The 17,686-nt window shown below is 39.2% G+C and overlaps 1 protein-coding gene across 4 annotated transcripts in view; it reads left to right on the top strand.

Annotated features, from left to right (window-relative positions):
* The first annotated feature begins 349 nt into the window (after window positions 1-349).
* The window catches only part of TRDMT1 (tRNA aspartic acid methyltransferase 1), a 71,073-nt gene continuing 53,736 nt past the window's right edge, over window positions 350-17,686 (top strand). For 3 of the 4 annotated variants that reach the window (XM_064284894.1, XM_064284893.1, XM_064284891.1), the window contains exon 1: window positions 351-739. In XM_064284894.1, coding sequence (XP_064140964.1) covers window positions 676-739 — 64 coding nt within the window. In that variant the 5' untranslated portion in view covers window positions 351-675. Of the gene's footprint in view, window positions 740-17,686 lie in introns of all 4 variants that reach the window. The other variant, XM_064284896.1, reaches the window with a different exon arrangement.

The raw sequence follows: 17,686 nt of genomic DNA, 5'->3' as shown, positions 1-17,686 counted from the left end.
CCACAATATAATAGCAGCATATCCTAAGTTGAAAACGTATTTCTCAATCCTAAATATAATTAACCCCACTAACAATTACTGGTAGCATGTCTAAGGGCTCTGCTGCTTGCGTCTTGTTTCCGTATTGGAAGCTGTGACCTCTAGGTAAAAAGCTGGTCTGATTTATCGCTGTAACTCCATCGAGGCACATTACCACGCACGTGGTAAGCGCTCAAGGCTAGTGGAGGGAACGTGTGAACACTTCCGGCTCCCAATGGACGCAAAGGAACATGCCTGAAAATTAAGTTTTATGGATTCTAGTCAGTGCTCTCACTTTGAGGGGAAGGCAGATTTCACTCCTCTATTGAGTTCCGTATTTCTTTTCCACCCAAGGTCCCTCGAATACACTAAAGAAGAAAGATGGAGCATAAATCAGGCCATGGAGTGTCTGCTATTCATTTGAGAGGCCCAAGCGGCAGAAAAATGACTGTTTCCTGCTCTCTGTCCCTCTCCTGACCTCTCTCAGCGCCCAGGGCCGCACTGCCCTGTGATGATCAGAGCAGAGAACTGCGGGAGATGCGGGAACTGAAAAGCCGCGGAACCAGAAGCGGACAGAGCAGCGCAACGGGGAGGGAGGAAGAGCAAAGGGACCGGCAGGCCTAGCTCCGAGGTGGTGGCGGCGGCGGGAGCGTGGGAATGGAGCCCCTGCGGGTCCTGGAGCTCTACAGCGGCATAGGCGGCATGCACCAGGCTCTGAGAGGTAGGAGGGGACAACGGCGCCTCTAGGGTTTTTTTTGTTCGTTTGTTTTTTGGTTCCTCGGCGGTCGTCAGACCTCGGGCGCCAGGGTGGGGCGGAGCGGGGAGTCGCTGGGGGCGGAGACAGAGCGGGGGCGGGAGGTCTCGGTTGTCCTGGAAACCAGGCCGAGGCCGCGTCCGCGCCAGTGCTTGGCGGCGGCGACCTCCCTCCCGGAGTCCCGAGCCTGGTTGGAAGGGCCGGGGGTTAGTTTGTGAGAACCGGTCCTCCGGGGTGTAGGGTGTAAAGCCCACCGAAAATGCACCGGGATAGTCAGGGGAGGGGCGAGTCCCCTCCTAATTCCAAACCCAAGTTCTAGATGCCCCCCAGTCACCCAGAGGCTGGCAGACGTGGACCCCTGCCCTCGAGGAGGCCCTGGAGGGGAGGGCGGCAGTTGGGCGGGCCTGGGTAAGGGATTTTCAGAGGAATAACTACAGTTCAAGAGGAAGCATAGAGGAAAATCCTAGTTAATTCTGACTCTTGAAAATAAACACCGTGCCTTCTGTTCAGGCACCAGAAGAACTGAGTTTTTAAATTTGATTCTGCCTCTTGGTTGCAGAATGACCTTGTTCCTCAACATTTCTGAACCTGTTTCCTAATTTTAAAAAATAAGAAGTGGTAATTGCAGAGAAAGATTATTACAAAGATTAACGTGTGTCTTGGTTATCTACTGCTGCTATAAGGGAAGTGCTACAGATAAACCAAAAACCAAACTCACTGTGGTGGAGTCCATTCCGACTCTTAGCGACCCTATAAAGTAGAGTAGAACTGCCCCATAGAGTTTCCAAGGAGCAGCTGGTGGATGTGAACCGCCAACCTTTTGGTTAGCAGCCACAGTTCTTAACCACCATGCCAATAGGTGGCTTTAAAGAATAGAAATTTATTTTTTCACACTTTGTTGTTGTTGTTAGGTGTCCTTGAGTCGGTTCGGACTCATAGCCACCCAACAGAAAGAAAACACTACCCGGTCCTGCATCATCCTCACAGTCGTTGTTATGCTTGAGCCCATTGTTGCAGCCACTGTGTCAATCCATCTCATTGGGGGTTTTCCCCTTTCTCACCGAGGCACTACCAAGCATGATGTCCTTCTCCAGGGACTGATCCTGCCTGATAACATGTCCAAAGTATGTGAGATGTAGTCTCAGCATCTTTGCTTCTAAGAAGCATTCTGGCTGTACTTCTTCCAAGATAGATTTGTTTTCACATTTTAGGAGGCTAGAAGTTGGAATATAGGGCACCTGCTTTTAAGGAAAGGCTCTCTGTGCTATGGTAAGGCTCTCCTTGTCTTTTTCAGCTTCTTTTCCTAAATTCCTTGGTGAACTCCAAAAAAAAAAAAAAAGTACCCATTGTGGTGGCGTCCATTTTGACTCTGAACGATCCTATAGGGCAGAGTACAACTGCCCCATAAAGTTTTCAAGGAGTGGCTGGTGGACATTTTAGCAGCCAAATGCTTAACGATTGCACCACCAGGGCCCCTGGTGAACTCCACATGACTTCAGTCTTTTCCCATTTGTGCTTCCTTGTTTCTCTGTACCTTAGTCATCTAGTGCTGCTGTAACAAATACTGTAAGTAGATGGCTTTGACAAACAGAAGTTTATTCTTGCACAGCCTAGTAGACTAGAAGTCCAAATTCAGGGTGCCAGCTCCAGGGGAAGGCTTTCTCTGTCTGCTCTGGGGATGGGTCTTTGTCATTAATCTTCCCCTGTGGAGGACCTTCTCAGCGCGGGGACCCCAGGTCCAAAGGACGTGGTATTCTCCTGGCTCCTGTTTCTTGGTCCCCACATCTCTGTGCTCACTTCTCTCTTTTATATCTCAAAAGAGATTGGCTTAAGACACAACCTAATCTTGTAGATGGAGTCCTGCCTCATTAATATAACTGCCCCTCATCCCATCTCATCAGCATCATAGAGGTAAGATTTACAACACATAGGGAAATCAAATCAGATGACAAAATGGCAGATAATCACACAATTCTGGGAATCATGGCCTAACCAAGTTGACAAAATTTGGGGGGCACACAGTTGAATCCATAACAATGCCTAATCTTTTTTGCCTCAGAAGTAATTGTCTTAAAACACACCCTACACTGAATGGTCTCATTAATGTAACAGAGAAAACACTATTCCCAAATGGAGTAGGGGTTAGGATTTACAAAACATATTTTTTTGGGGACACAGTACGATCCACAGCAGCATGTGGCAAAAACCCGTTTCCTTCAGTCACTTCCAGCTCATGGCAACCTCATGTGTGGTGGTGTGTTGTATTATAACCTATAATACTTTGTTCTATTGAAATCCTCACAAATAACAACAGAACAAAATACTATAGATTATTATTTTTACTTTTCTTTTTATCTACCTCTTCCATTTTGAGGTTTTTAATTTCTTTGGTGCTAAATTGGAACTGAAAAGTTCTTTTTGATGAAAATCATAGAAAAATATTTATTGAGCTTCTGAGCTCCTATTCTGTGCCAAGAACTATGCTAGGCACTGGAGATATAAAGTGACCAATAGATTTTGAATGTGCATGTTTATTTGTTTATTCTTACGTTACTAAGACAACCACAAAATATTTCTGAAACTTCACTAGTTCCTTTTTTAGTACAAAGGGTAACAGGACTAATACTGTAAGGTACAGGCAGCATTTACTGGGTTCAGTCTATTAGTTTTCTGAGCCTATATATTGAATTTTGACTCTAGAATAGGTTAATGATTATTAAATTTTTACTACTTACCAATTATTTGCTGGTTCTCTATGTTCATTTTTCATATTAAAAACAAACAGCAACAAAGTCCAGTACTTTTTGTTCTCCTAGTTAATTTTGTAAGGTTGTAGAACATCACCTTTTTTTCCATATCTTGGAGCCCCTTATTGAACATGATTTTAAAGGTTGCTTAATACTTTATCAGTGGGTAAAGCAATGAACTGCCAATCAAATGGTCAGTGGTTCGAAACCACCAGGGGCTCCAAGACTGACAAAGATGTGTCAGTCTGCTTCCATAAAGATTTACAGCCTTGGAAAACCCTATGGGGTCACTATGAGTCAGAATCGACTCAGTGGTAGTTGTTTTTTTTGTTTTTGTTTTTTAATACTTTATCATAAGCTATGATTTACCTGTTTCCTAAATGCTAAACAATTAGATTGTGTCTCAGTTTTTTGCAAAGATAGATATGCATGAGCATAAATCCTGATCTTCCCCTTAGGAGTGTTTCCTAAAAGTTGAATTAATTCATTCAGCAATAAAAGACCTACTTTATATGTTGGTTACTAAGTCAAAGTTATGAGAATTTTTAAAGGCTTTTTGATAGATGGAGCCCTGGTGGTACAGTGGTTAAGAGCTCAGGCTGCTAATAAAAAAATCTACAGTTCAAATCCAAGCTGTGCCTTGGAAACCCATGTGGCAGTTTTACTCTGTCCTATAGGGTCCTTATGAGTAAGAATCGACTTGATGGCAACAGATTGGGGTTTGGTTTTGATTTTTTGATAGATAATTACAAATTGCATTTCAAATTGTTGTTTTGAGTGCCTACCTCAACTAGACATTCATCAGGATTGTGTATCATCCATTTTTAACCTTTGCTAATTTGATAAAGGAAATTGTATAGTTATAATTTGCTTTTATGAGGGTTAATAAAATACTTAAATATTTTCTCCTATTTTCATTAGCCAATGCAGCCTGAATTTGCACACATTTTTCTATTACCACGACTACTGTCGTGAATGCAAGCTACTACCATCTCTTGCTTAAACTTAGAGTGGCCTGCCAACTGCCCTTCTTGCTTCCATCCTACCTTTCTACTCCCTGCGTTCTCCATACAGCAAGCAGAATGATCTTTTGCAAAGTAAACCAGGTCATGTCAGTTCCCTTCTTCAATGGCTTCCCTTTGAGGTTAGAATCACTGTCCTGTCTTCTTACCAGTCCTGTGAGGTCTGGCTTCTGCCTGCCTCTTCAGCCTCATCTGCCACTCTCCCCCTGTTTCTGTTTTCCAGGCTCAGTGGTCTTCTTCCTTTCTGTTCCCCAAATCCTCCAAGTTCCTTCTACTTTCTGGCCTTTGCAGTTGCTGTTGTCTCCACTTAGATTGCTCTAACCCCAGATTTTCCTACCCAGGTTTCTTTTCATCTTTCATGTCTGCTATAGATAGAATTAGAAACCATGATGCTGTAGTGGTTAAGAGCAACAGCTGCTAACCAAAAGGTTGGCAGTTCCAATCCACCAGGTGCTCCTTAGAAACTCTATGGGGCAGTTCTACTTTGTCCTATAGGGTTGCAACGTGTCAGAATCGAATTGACGGCAATGGGTTTATGGATAGAATTGTGTCCCCCCAAAATATTTGTTGTAAATCCTAACCTTCTTACCTGCGGATATAACCTCACTTGGGATTAGGGTTTTCTTTGTCACGTTAATGGGATTATCAGTGTAGTTGTTGTTGTTAGGTGCCGTGGAGTCGATTCCGACTTATAGCGGCCCTATGCACAACAGAACGAAACACTGCCCAGTCTTGCACCGTCCTTACAATTGTTGTTATGCTTGAGCTCATTGTTGTAGCCGCTGTGTCAGTCCACCTCGTTGAGGGTCTTCCTCTTTTCCACTGACCCTGTACTCTGCCAAGCATGGTGTTCTTCTCCAGGGACTGATCCCTCCTGACAACATGTCCAAAGTATGTAAAATGCAGTCTTGCCATCCTTGCTTCTAAGAGCATTCTGGTTGTACTTCTTCTAAGACAGATTTGTTCATCTTTTTGGGAGTCCATGGTATGTTCAATATTCTTTGCCAACACCGCAATTCAAAGGCATCAACTCTTCTTCGGTCTTCCTTATTCATTGTCCAGCTTTCACATGCATATGATGTGATTGAAAATACCATGGCTTGTGTCAGGTGCACCTTAGTCTTCAAGGTGACATCTTTGCTCTTCAACACTTTAAAGAGGTCCTTTGCAACAGATTTGCCCAATGCAATGCGTCTTTTGATTTCTTGACTGCTGCTTCTGTGGCTGTTGATTGCGGAACCAAGTAAAACGAAATCCTTGACAACTTCAATCTTTTCTCCATTTATCATGATGTTGCGCACTGGTCCAGTTGGGAGGATTTTTGTTTTCTTTATGTTGAGGTGCAATCCATCCTGAAGGCTGTGGTCTTTGATCTTCATTAGTAGGTGCTTCAAGTCCTTTTCATTTTCAGCAAGCAAGGTTGTGTCATCTGCATAATGCAGGCTGTTAATGAGTCTTCCTCCAATCCTGATACCCTGTTCTTCTTCATATAGCCCAGCTTCTCAGATTATTTGCTCAGCACATGCCTGTGGACCTCAGTTTGTCGTACTGTGGGGGCTTGTGTGTTGCTGTGATGCTGGAAGCTATGCCACTGGTATTCAGATACCAGCAGGGTCACCCATGGAGGGCAGGTTTCAGCTGAGCTTCCAGACTAAGACAGACTAGGAAGAAGGACCCGGCAGTCTACTTCTGAAAAGCATTAGCCAGTGAAAACCTTATGAATAGCAGTGGAACATTGTCTGATATAGTGCTGGAAGATGAGCCCCCCAGGTTGGAAGGCACTCAAAAGATGACTGGGGAAGAGCTGCCTCCTCAAAGTAGAGTCGACCTTGATGATGTGGATGGAGTAAAGCTTTTGGGGTCTTCATTTGCTGATGTGGCATGACTCAAAATGAGAAGAAACAGCTGCAAACATCCATTGATAATCAGAACCTGGAATGTACGAAGTATGAATCTAGGAAAATTGGAAATCGTCAGAAATGAAATGGAACGCATAAACATCGATATCCTAGGCATTAGTGAGCTGAAATGGACTGGTGTTGGCCATTTTGAATCAGACAATCATATGGTCTACTATGCTGGGAATGACAACTTGAAGGGGAATGGTGTTGCGTTCATCATCAAAAAGAACATTTGAAGATCTATCCTGAAGTACAGCGCTGTTAGTAATAGGATAATATTTATACGCCTACAAGGAAGACCAGTTAATATGACTATTATCCAGATTTATCAGTGTAGGGCGTATCTTAAACCTAGTCATTTTTGAAGCACAAAATGCAGATTAGGCACAGAAGCAAGCATAGGTGGTGAACAGTAGATGCCACGTGATCTCCAAGGAACACCAAGAAGAACACTAGAGAAGGAAGACGAGGAATTTAGCCCAGAGCAAACCAAAAGAGCCTTCCCCTTGAGCCAATGCCCTGAATTTGGGCTTCTAGGCTCCTAAATTGTGAGGAATTAAATTTCCACTCTTTAAAACCACCTACTTGTGGTATTTCTGTTATAAGAGTACTAGGAAGCTAAGACAATATAATAGTTCATATATGACCTCTTCAGACTCTGGCAGACTCATTGATTCATGCTGCCTCCCCACCTCCCTACTTTCTCATCTTTTGGTATGAGGTCTACATATTAAGGATATTGACTCTTAATCATATTTGATGCAGATTTTTTCTCCCACATTTGTTTGTCTTTTAATGTACATTTTTTTGAGGTACCAGAGTCTTAAATCTTCTGTAATAAAATGCATTGCTCTTTTCCATGTGGTTTTTTTTTTTTTAATAATAATGAAGGGTAGAAACAGTGGCAGCTAAATGCACCATTTGTTAAGGACTTTTTAAAAAAAAAAAAAAAAAAGTTTTTTTTTTTTTCTTTTACATGTCAGGCCCTGTTCTAAGTAAGCTATCGAGAACTAGGATTCTAACCTTAGATCTGTCTATCTGAGCTCCTAACCATGATATGTTGCCATTTTTCTGGTTAAATCCACTAACTTACTTGGATCTATGTCTTAAATAATAGTAAGAGGAAGCATAATGGAAATAATATTGAACTTAAATTTTGACTGATTTCTAGATAAGGTTTGTAACTGTTAATAGTTATAAAAAGTATATTTAATTTCTTTAATAACATCATAGATTTCCTCAAACCCAAAGGGCATATTAGTACCTTGATAGAAATTTTTCATTCTTATTACACTACAACAGTGGGATAGCATATTGTATCTAGAGGTAGAGACCCCTAACAAGATGGATTGGCACAGTGGCTGTAACAATGGGCTCAAACACAGCAAAGATTGTGAGGATGGCACAGAACCAGGCAGTATTTCGTTGTTTTGTACACAGGGTCACTATGACACGGAACCAACTCAGTGGCACCTAACAACAACAATTTCCTGTTTGTATTTCAATTTTGGACAAAGAGACAATCCACTAACTTCTGTAGATACCAGAGAACCAAAGGATAAATATTTTTAAATGAGACCAGTTTTTACCTCGCTTCACTTTAAATCTAGCAACAAGTCATGTAAGGATAACCATGGAAAAATAAGCATATAGAGGAAAATTTTACAGTTTTAGAAACAAATATAAAAGAAAAAGAATTGACCAGTTCAAATTTCAGCTCTTTGGAACTGATGTCCCCAAATATCTTTAGGTGACATCACATCTACATGGAAAAACATTTCATAACAATGTATTTGCCCAATTATTATAAACACCGAATGGTATATTCAGTATTTTTCTCTAACACCATAATTCAGAGGCATCAGTTTTTCTTTGGTGTACCTTATTCATTGTCCAGCTTTAGCATGCATATGAGGCGATTGAAAATATCATGGCTTGGGTTAGGTGCACCTTAGTCCTTAAAATGGCAAATTAGATTCCCATTAAACAATACACGTATTGTTTTGTGACATTGGTTGCCAACCTTGTAACGTGTCAACCACTCCCCTTCTCGACCTTGGGTTCCCCGTTACCACCTTTCCTGTCTCCTCCTGTCTTTTCATCCTTGCATGTGGGCTGGTGTGCCCATTAAGTCTCGTTTTGTTTTATGGGGCTGTCTAGTCTTTGGCTGAAGGGTAAACCTCAGGAATGACTTCAGTACTGAGTTAAAACAATGTACGGGGGGTCATTCTCCCCAGTCTCATTGTTTGATTTCTTGACTGCTGCTTCCATGGACATTGAGTGTGGATTCAAGTAACATGAAATCCTTGACAACTTCAGTCTTTTCTCTGTTTATCATGATGTTGCTTGTTGGTTCAGTTGTGATAATTTTTTTTTCTTTATGTTGATTGGCAATCCATACTGAAGGCTATAGTCTTTGATCTTCATCAATAAGTGCTTCAAGTCCTCTTCACTTTCAGTAAGCAAAGTTCTGTCATCTGCATATTTCAGGTTGTTAATGAGGCCTCCATCAACCCTGATGCCCTGGTCCACCTTCTTGAATTATTTGCTAAAGCATATAGATTGAGTATGGTGAAAAGATACAACCCTGACACACCTTTCTTAATTTAAACCATGCAGTATCCCCTTTTTCTGCCTTTTGGTCTGTGTACAGGTTCTGCGTGGTCACAATTAAGTGTGCTGGAATTTTCATTCTTTGCAATGTTGTCCATAATTTGTTATGATCCACAAAATCAAATGCCTGTACGTAGTCAATAAAACACAGGTAAACATCTTTCAGGTATTCTCTGCTTTTAGCCAAGATCCATCTGACATCAGCAATGATATCTCTTGTTCCACGTCCTCTTCTGAATCCAGCTTGAATTTCTGGCAGTTCCGTGTCGATGTACTGCTGCAACCATTTTTGAATGATCTTCAGCAAAATTTTACTTGCATGTGATATTAATGATATTGTTCAATAGTTTCCACATTCGGTTGGATCACCTTTCTTTGGAATGGGCACAAGCATGGGTCTCCTCCAGTCAATTGGCCAGGTAGCTATCTTCCAAATTTCTTGGCATATAGAAGTGAGCACTTCCAGTACTGCATCTGTTTATTAGAACATCTCAATTAATATTCTATCAATTGCTGGCACCTTGTTTTTCGCCAGTGCCTTCAGTACAGCTTGGAGTTGGGCATCCATTAGTGATTTTTTTGTTCCAACTCAATAGTGTACCTAATAACCTCTTAGTACTCAATGAATGAGGCTTAATGTAAGAAAGGAATGTCAGAGCCATTCAACACATACATGAAGTTCATAGGCTTTGGCGTGTGTCTTAATTATAGGTGAACTTTGGCCCAAAAGGAATCCATAATTCAAAGGATTTGTAGCTAAGCAATTCTAGTTAGAAGTACTTTGAACTTTAACAGATCAAATGAGAGATTTTAAATGTGTAGTTTTGCAACGCTTAAATTTAATCCTAAAAACCCTGAGTTTTAATGATGGTAAAGTACCAGAATAAATACTCTGCTTCTCAGAAGGCCTGTTATTTTTGTATCCTCAAACTATTTTTGTGGTTATTGTTGCTGAGTCAAATTGTTAAAATTATATTCTTGGAATATTTAAACTTAATGGTGCTCTTAGTTGATTTTGACTTAAGCCTGATCTTTTTTCTGTCTTTCCTTTGCTCTTCATCTAATGAGGTTTCTTCCCATTAATTTTGAATTGTTGAATGTTGGTGACCATGATTTGAGGGAAAAGATGGGAACTACGATTTTCCTAAATTGTCTCAGTGGGTTCACATTTCCATATATGGCAAGGACAGTATTCTTAAAACCAGGGCTTTGTGTCTGTGAGGAGATCATGCTTAGCATTTCTTCCATGATTGTAAAATCAAAGGGCTCGTGATCCTACTTTTAAAAATAAAAACAAAACTCAGGTATATACATATATCCTTATAGACATATTTGTCATATATTCTCCAACACAAGGTATTCATTTTCACCAAAAAAATTATGCGTCAAAAAGAGGGTATGGTATGGCCTTATATTTTAATCCTCGTGAAGGATCTTTATTTTAAACAGCAAAGCAACACAAGTACTGCTTAGGTACAGCATATTAGCCTGAAAAAAATTTAACAAATCCCATGAGAGATATTACATATGTAGTTTTACCGTGTTTAGATTTTATCCTAAAAGCCCTGAGTTTTAATGATAATGAAGTACCAGAATAAACACTCTGCTTCTTCAGAAGGCCTGTTACTTTTGGGTGCTTACTGAGGTCATTTGAAGGAACTGGCGATAAATTTAAATGTTTAGAAAGAATCTTTAGGGGGATGACTTTACAATTATTAGTGTTGGATATCATTGCAAACAAGCCTTTTGAAAATTAGCAATACAAGCAATACATTAGGTGGTTATTTTGTGGGGATTACAAATAGCTAATGGATATTTGTGGTTAGCATAAAGTTTCCAGTGATATCATCATGTATGAACTCAAAAAAATGTTAGATTTCCAATAACTTTGAGGGGAAGTTAGTGTGCTTTTGATAACTGTATCAGATGAACTTAAAAAGTGGCTCTATTGATGTTAAAGACCTTGATTTGAAAGATGCATGTGAGAAAGTAGGATAAAATTGTTCCATGAAATTTGAGTGGAAAAAAAAAATCAGTATTTCTAAATAAACATATTAAAATAGTTTATTTTCAATATGTTTGCATAACAGCTTAATTATACGGTAGGAAACCTTTTGGGTATTTCAGCTGCATCTTTAATAACTTGGAAACCCTGGTGGCATAGTGGTTAAGTGCTATGGCTGCTAACTAAGAGGTTGGCAGTTCAAATCCTCCAGGCGCTCCTTGGAAACTCTATGGGGCAGTTCTACTCTGTCCTATATAGTTTGCTATGAGTTGGAATCGACTCGACGGCAGTGGGTTTGGTTTTTTTGGATAATGAAAATGGCCAAACATCTAATTTTGTATGTTCTCATAGGGAAAAAGGAGGATAGATTTATATTCTGGTTGTCTTATATTGACATTAATTGTGTGTGCTCTTTTTATTTTAAATTAATGAAATATTAAAAATATTTATTCATCGAGCATGCAACTATTGAATGGTTTCTGTGTGTCAGTTACTGTGCTGTGTGATAGGGATATAACTGAACAACACAGCCATGCCCTTTTTCGTCTAGAAATCATAGTTTATTGGGAATACTAATATTACACAACGTAGAGGAGAAAATTAACAAGAAAAAAAAAACATGCACAATGCTAAACACTGTTGAGGGTTTAAATTATATCTTTTCAATCTTTATTCTACATGTGTCCGTGGAAATTAAAATAAATTATAGATTTTTTTTTCACTAAAAATACCTTAAATATTTCTCCTGGTCATTAAATTATTTGTAAACTTGGTTTTTAGTAGTTGTGTGGTATTCTGTTTTATGGAATGCCATACTTGATCAAACTAATCATCTATTTTTTGACATTTAGATTGTTTATAATTTTTCACTATTATAAATACAATAACATTATTTATCCTGTATATAAATCTTTTCTCCACACATCTACTTATTGCCTTATGTATTAGGTTCCTGTTGTTGCTGTAACAAATTACCATAAACCTAGTGGCTTAAAACAACACAAATTTATCATTTTACACTTCTGAATGTTATAAATTCTAAAATCAAGGTGACAGGAGGGCTGTATTCCTCCTGAAGACTCTAGGGGAGGATCTATTTCCTTGTCTTTTCCACCTTCTAGAGGCCACCTGCATTCCTTGTCTTGTGGCCCCTTTCTCCATCTTCAAAGCCAGAAGCATAGCATCTTCAGATCTCTGTCTCTGACTGCTCCCTCTGCCACTGCATTTTCTTCTCTGACTTAACCCTTCTTCCTCCCTCTTGTGATGACATTGGGCCCAGTTGGATAATCCAGGAAAATCTCCACATGTCCAGATCCTTAATTAACTCATATCTGCAAAGTCCCCATTGCCACGTAAGGTAATATATTCACAGAGTTCAGGGCTTAGGATGTGGACATTTTGGGGAGTCCGCTATTCAGCCTACTGTATCTTAGGATATGTACCCATATGTAGAATTGATAAGTCCAGGTTCTTAAGGTTTTAGATACAGACTTCCAAATTATTCTCTGAAATACTGAATCATCATTTGATGTTGACATCTGCAGTGAAAATTCCTGTCACACCTAGTCCTTTCCAGCATTTGATATTCTTATTTAAAAAAATCTTTGCTCTTTCGATTACAATAATAGAAAGATTTGATTGAGTGATTACAACATGGCAGACTTCATGGGTTATTAACTCATTTAATCCTCAGAAAAGCCTGTGACATGGGTACTTTTTAAATCCTGTTTTACAAATGACGAGACTGAGGCATAAAGAGGTGAAGAAATTTCCCTAAGTCACGTAGCTGGAAGTGGTAGAGTTAGAATTCAAATACCGGCACAGAGAGAGAGAGCGAGATGAAAAGATGGATAGATACAGGCAGACAAGACAATACAGACAGACAGATATCCATATCCTAAATCTCTCTTCCTCAGGATATGTGAATAGACATACATACCTCCACCCCCACCCCCCACACACCCTTAATCAAAGAGCTCTGTAGGGGTGTGCCTATGGCAGCCTTAAAAAAAAGAAAATAATAATAGCTAATGTTTGTTGAATACTATGGCTTAATGCCTTAATCAAAAAAGATTTGCAGAGAAACACAGCTGGGAGATGTGGAAGAGGAAAATGTTTGAGGAATCAAGCAACTGAAGTGCATTTACCACTGAGGTCTTATGAGTAACACATTTTCTGGCCTAGTATAAAATTGTAAAACTTAGTTCTTCCTTTAGAGGTGCCTAAGGAGCCCTGGTGCTGCAATGGTTAAGCATTCAGCTACCAACTGAAAGGTCAGCAGTTTGAACCCACCACCACTCCACAGGAGAGAAAGATTACAGGCTAGGAAATCGTATGGGACAGTTCTACTCTGTGCTATAGGGTTGCTCTGAGTTGGAATCGAATCAACAGCACATAACAACAACAACATAGCAGAAATTATACCCACAGCATTTTTCAGGATAGGGTTTGAAACTTTATAAAGGCACTAATGATGAGAAGCATAAGTTTTTGAGGAGAGTTAACTATTAATAAAGCAAAGAGGGGCTCAGAATGGTGGGCAAATTTAGAGAAAATATTTTTAGTTTAATCTTGGGGATCTTTATGAATGACAACATAATGGTATTTTTGCAAAAGGTTTTTTAAAAATATAGTTAATTAGATACAAATTACAAATGCTTATGTTGCTTCTCATTTCTTCATCAACTTTTCCATGAAAATGTCAGAGATTTTCCCCTTCTTAATTATTAGTAAATGTCAGCAATGAACATTGTTAGCATTTTATAGTAATGAACTACCCATAAACATTCTCAAAGAAAGTTTATGTAAAACAAATTCTGTCTTTGCTGTTTAAGCCTGTCATTTGGTGGAGCACATGTGTTTGTACTGATCAATTCTTAGCTATTTAAATACATGTATTTTTCCATTAACAGGAAGGCGTTAAATTAGGAAAAATGGAATAAATAGATTTACATCCTTTGTATTTTATAAATATGCCAATAGGTGGTTAACTCATTACAATTTTGCCCATATGCTAGTTACTTGTTGATCTCTAAAAGATTACTGCAATGTCATTTAATTCTTACTGAGTTTTATTTGTTTTAACTGTTGTTGAGTTGGTGGAATATAGTGAGTCACAGCTGTTTACTGGTGTGTGTGTGAGAGAGAGAGAGGGAGAGAGAGGGTATGTGCTCACAGCCCAATCAGCATGTTTTGAGAATGTATCTAAACCTTTCTTGTCTAGCCTTGACAATTACTTTCCTTTTGTTACCTCAGGGTCACAACCAAGAGAAGTAATGAATTCTTTTATTCCAAGATAAAAATAGTTTTTGTTTGTTTCCTTTTTTACTGATTATAGAAGTAGTTCATTCTCATTGTAAAAAAAAAAAAAAAAATCAAATAATCCAAAAAAGTTTAAAGGAAGAAGAATTACTCCCAATTTCACCACTAAGAGATAACCTCTGTTAACGTTTGCTGTGTGTGTGTGTGTGTGTGTTTGTTTTTTTTTTTTTAATATACACGTACACATACACTTTACAAAACTTGGATTGTTACTTAACAGGATAATTTTGTAACTTGCCTTTTTACCCAACAGTATCAATATCATTTCATGTTGGTAAATATAGAGCATTATCATTTTTAGTCAGGCCCTGGTGGCACAGTGGTTACGAGCTCACCTGCCAACCAAAAGGTAGTTTGAATCCACCAGTTGCTCCTTGGAAACCCAATCGGGAAGTTCTACTCTGTTCTGTAGGGTAGCTGTGAGTCAAAATTGACTCCATGGCAATGGGTATCATTTTTAGCGTGTCCTTCGTTATACAAGAGTTCGGCTGCTAATCAAAGGTCAGCAGTTCGAATCTACCAGGTGCTCCTTGGAAACCCTGTGGGGTAGTTCTATTCTGTAGGGTCGCTGTGAGTTGAACTTGACTTAACGGCAATGGATTCGATTTAGTTTTTTTTATTCTCATACGTGTATGTAGTCTTATACTTAAATTTTTACATGTCCACATATTAGTATAATTCCCAGAGATGGAATAGCTAGGTTTAATGATCAGAAGGGTTATATCAATTTATACTACAAACTACATGTTAAACACTGTTGGCCCTAGATAGTGTTCATCTTATTACATCTTTGCCAGTCTGATAGGTAAAACTGATCAGTGTGGATTGCTGTCATTATTGGTGAGGCTTAGCATCCTTTTATATATTTTTGATCATTTAAACTGTTTTTCTTTAATTGCCTATAATTGAAATTTGTATTTTAACTGTTTTTATTTTCAGATCTTGAGATTTGTGAGAATTGATAAGACTGTATGTTTTAGGCTGGGCTCCCTAGAGGAGCAAAACCAGTGAAACGTGTGTTGTGTGTGTGTGTATATACACACACACACAGAGAAATTTATTTCAAAGAAATGGTTCAGGCAGTTGTGGAAGCTGGCAAGTCCCAAATCTGTGGATCAGGCGTCATGCTGGAGGCTTCCTCTGACTCATTGTGGTTGCAGGGGTTGACAGATCCAAAATCAGCAGGTCAGATGGTAGGCTGCTGGCTCACGTCGTAAGACCCAGAGGTCAAAGGATGAAAGCTCAGATGCAGGATTGAGAGTCAGTAACTACATCGTATCTGCTGAGCCACTGAGAATCATAGCTTAGTCCAGTTGACACATAACCTTAATCATCACTGTGTACAACTGAAAACATTATATGCTCTTTAAAAGACATTGGAGATACAGCTTTCTACATATTTGTTGTACAGTGAAACCTGCAAGAGCCAGAAACTATATAAGGTAGAACCTGTCAGAGAAGGAATCTCAAATATTTTCCACTGAAACGAGCAAAAGAAAAGTGGTAAGACTACACCCTGTAAAAGGCGAAAAACTTGGAAGACTCAGAAAAACAAGACAGTCCCATCAAGTTCTGGCTTTCACAGATTTCACTGTATTTAGTATCCATATATAGGAATAGATAGGTGGGAAGCCCTATAATGAAGTCCTTGTTCCCCCAAATTGGGGACTTCTATGCTTTTTACCTCAGTTTAGGACACTTGAAGACTATTTGATCAAAAGAAATGCTTTTATCTTACAGATGTGTAGTGAATTAGTTATAGGTACTTTTTTTTTACTCTTTTACTCAGGCATATGTCATTCATAGGGCTTTTGCATTCATGTTGCTCTGCTTGCCAAGTTGGAATTTGAAATATGTTTCCTCAAAAAAACAAATGTTATTTAAGGGTTGTGTCACTTGCATACCTATTAGAATGGTTATTTGCAAGTAACAAGTGACGGAAACCTTAGCCCAAATTGGTTTACCTAAAAGTTGCAAATACTGACTAATGTACTGTATTTTTATGCAAATAATGTGCACCTTCTACATTCATTTGCTGATTGCACCCTCCCCCACCCAAAGGTATTTTCGTAAGAATACTATTTAATTTTTTTTACAATAACATGTAAAAAAAAATTGGCATAGCGCGTTTATGAAAATACCTTGCCAGGGAGTGGAGGGCACAGTTAACAAACAAATGCAGAAGACGTGCATTATTTGTGTAAAAATACAGTAATGACTGAATCCAAGCGTAGGCATAATTTGGGGTATGGCTTGAAGGGACACAAATCATGTGACCAGGAACCTGTTTTCTTTCTCTATATATCTCAGTTTTGTTCCTTCTGAACTGGGTACATTTTTACATACAAAAAGAGGACAAAAAACTAAACCATTTACTGTCAAGTCAGTTCTGACTTATGTCAACCCCATGTGCCCCAGGGTAGTGCAAATGGTTAAGTGCTTGACTGCTAACTGAAGGGTTGACAGTTCAAACCCACCCAGAGGCACCTCTGTAAAAAAGCCTGGCGATCCATTTCCAAAAGGTCACAACCTTGAAAACCCTCTGGAACAGAGTTCTAGTCTGACACACATGGGGTCATCATGGGTCATTTTTATATATACCCTGCCCTTATTGTATCAGGATGGCTGTAGTAGCTTCTGAACTTATATTCTTCCAGGCTTAAACCCATAAGAAAGAACCAGCAACTCTTCCTAGTTTTCCAAGGAAAAGCCAGGGAGGGGTTCCCTCTTACTATGTCTAATTGATTTATTTTGTATTGTATACCTATCCTTAGGAGTCCTGATGGCACAGTGGTTAAGAGTTACAACTGCTAACCAAAAGGTTGGCAGTTAAAATCCACCAGCTGTTCCTTGGAAACCCTATGGGGTCACTATGAGTTGGAATCTATTGATGACAATGGGTTTTTTACCTACCCTTAACCACTCTGGCAAGTCTTACTGGCTCAGGCATTTGACACATGCTTTTTTTTTTCCTGGAAGCTGTGGGTGGGGGAATTTGAGGCTACCCATGAAGCCTTTGACAGAGAGTGAGTGAGGATTTACCAGAAGCAAAAAAAACAGATGTCCATTACATCTTGTATTATCAGTACCTAGCCCAGTGCCCAGCACATAATAGATGCTCTATAAATGTTTACTAACTGCCTAGCAATAGTACTATTGGTGTTATAGTTAAGATATTTGTAAGATAAATATGGGAACTACATTGTAGTTGTTTCCAAGGTAAAAATTTAATCCAAATATCAAACAATATATTTAAAAATGAGCTTTGAGATAGATATTCATAACATACATACAACCCACTGCCA

The sequence above is a fragment of the Loxodonta africana genome, chromosome 4, assembly GCF_030014295.1.
Source record: "Loxodonta africana isolate mLoxAfr1 chromosome 4, mLoxAfr1.hap2, whole genome shotgun sequence".
Lineage (NCBI taxonomy): Eukaryota > Metazoa > Chordata > Mammalia > Proboscidea > Elephantidae > Loxodonta > Loxodonta africana.
This window is presented reverse-complemented; position numbering and strand designations above follow the sequence as displayed.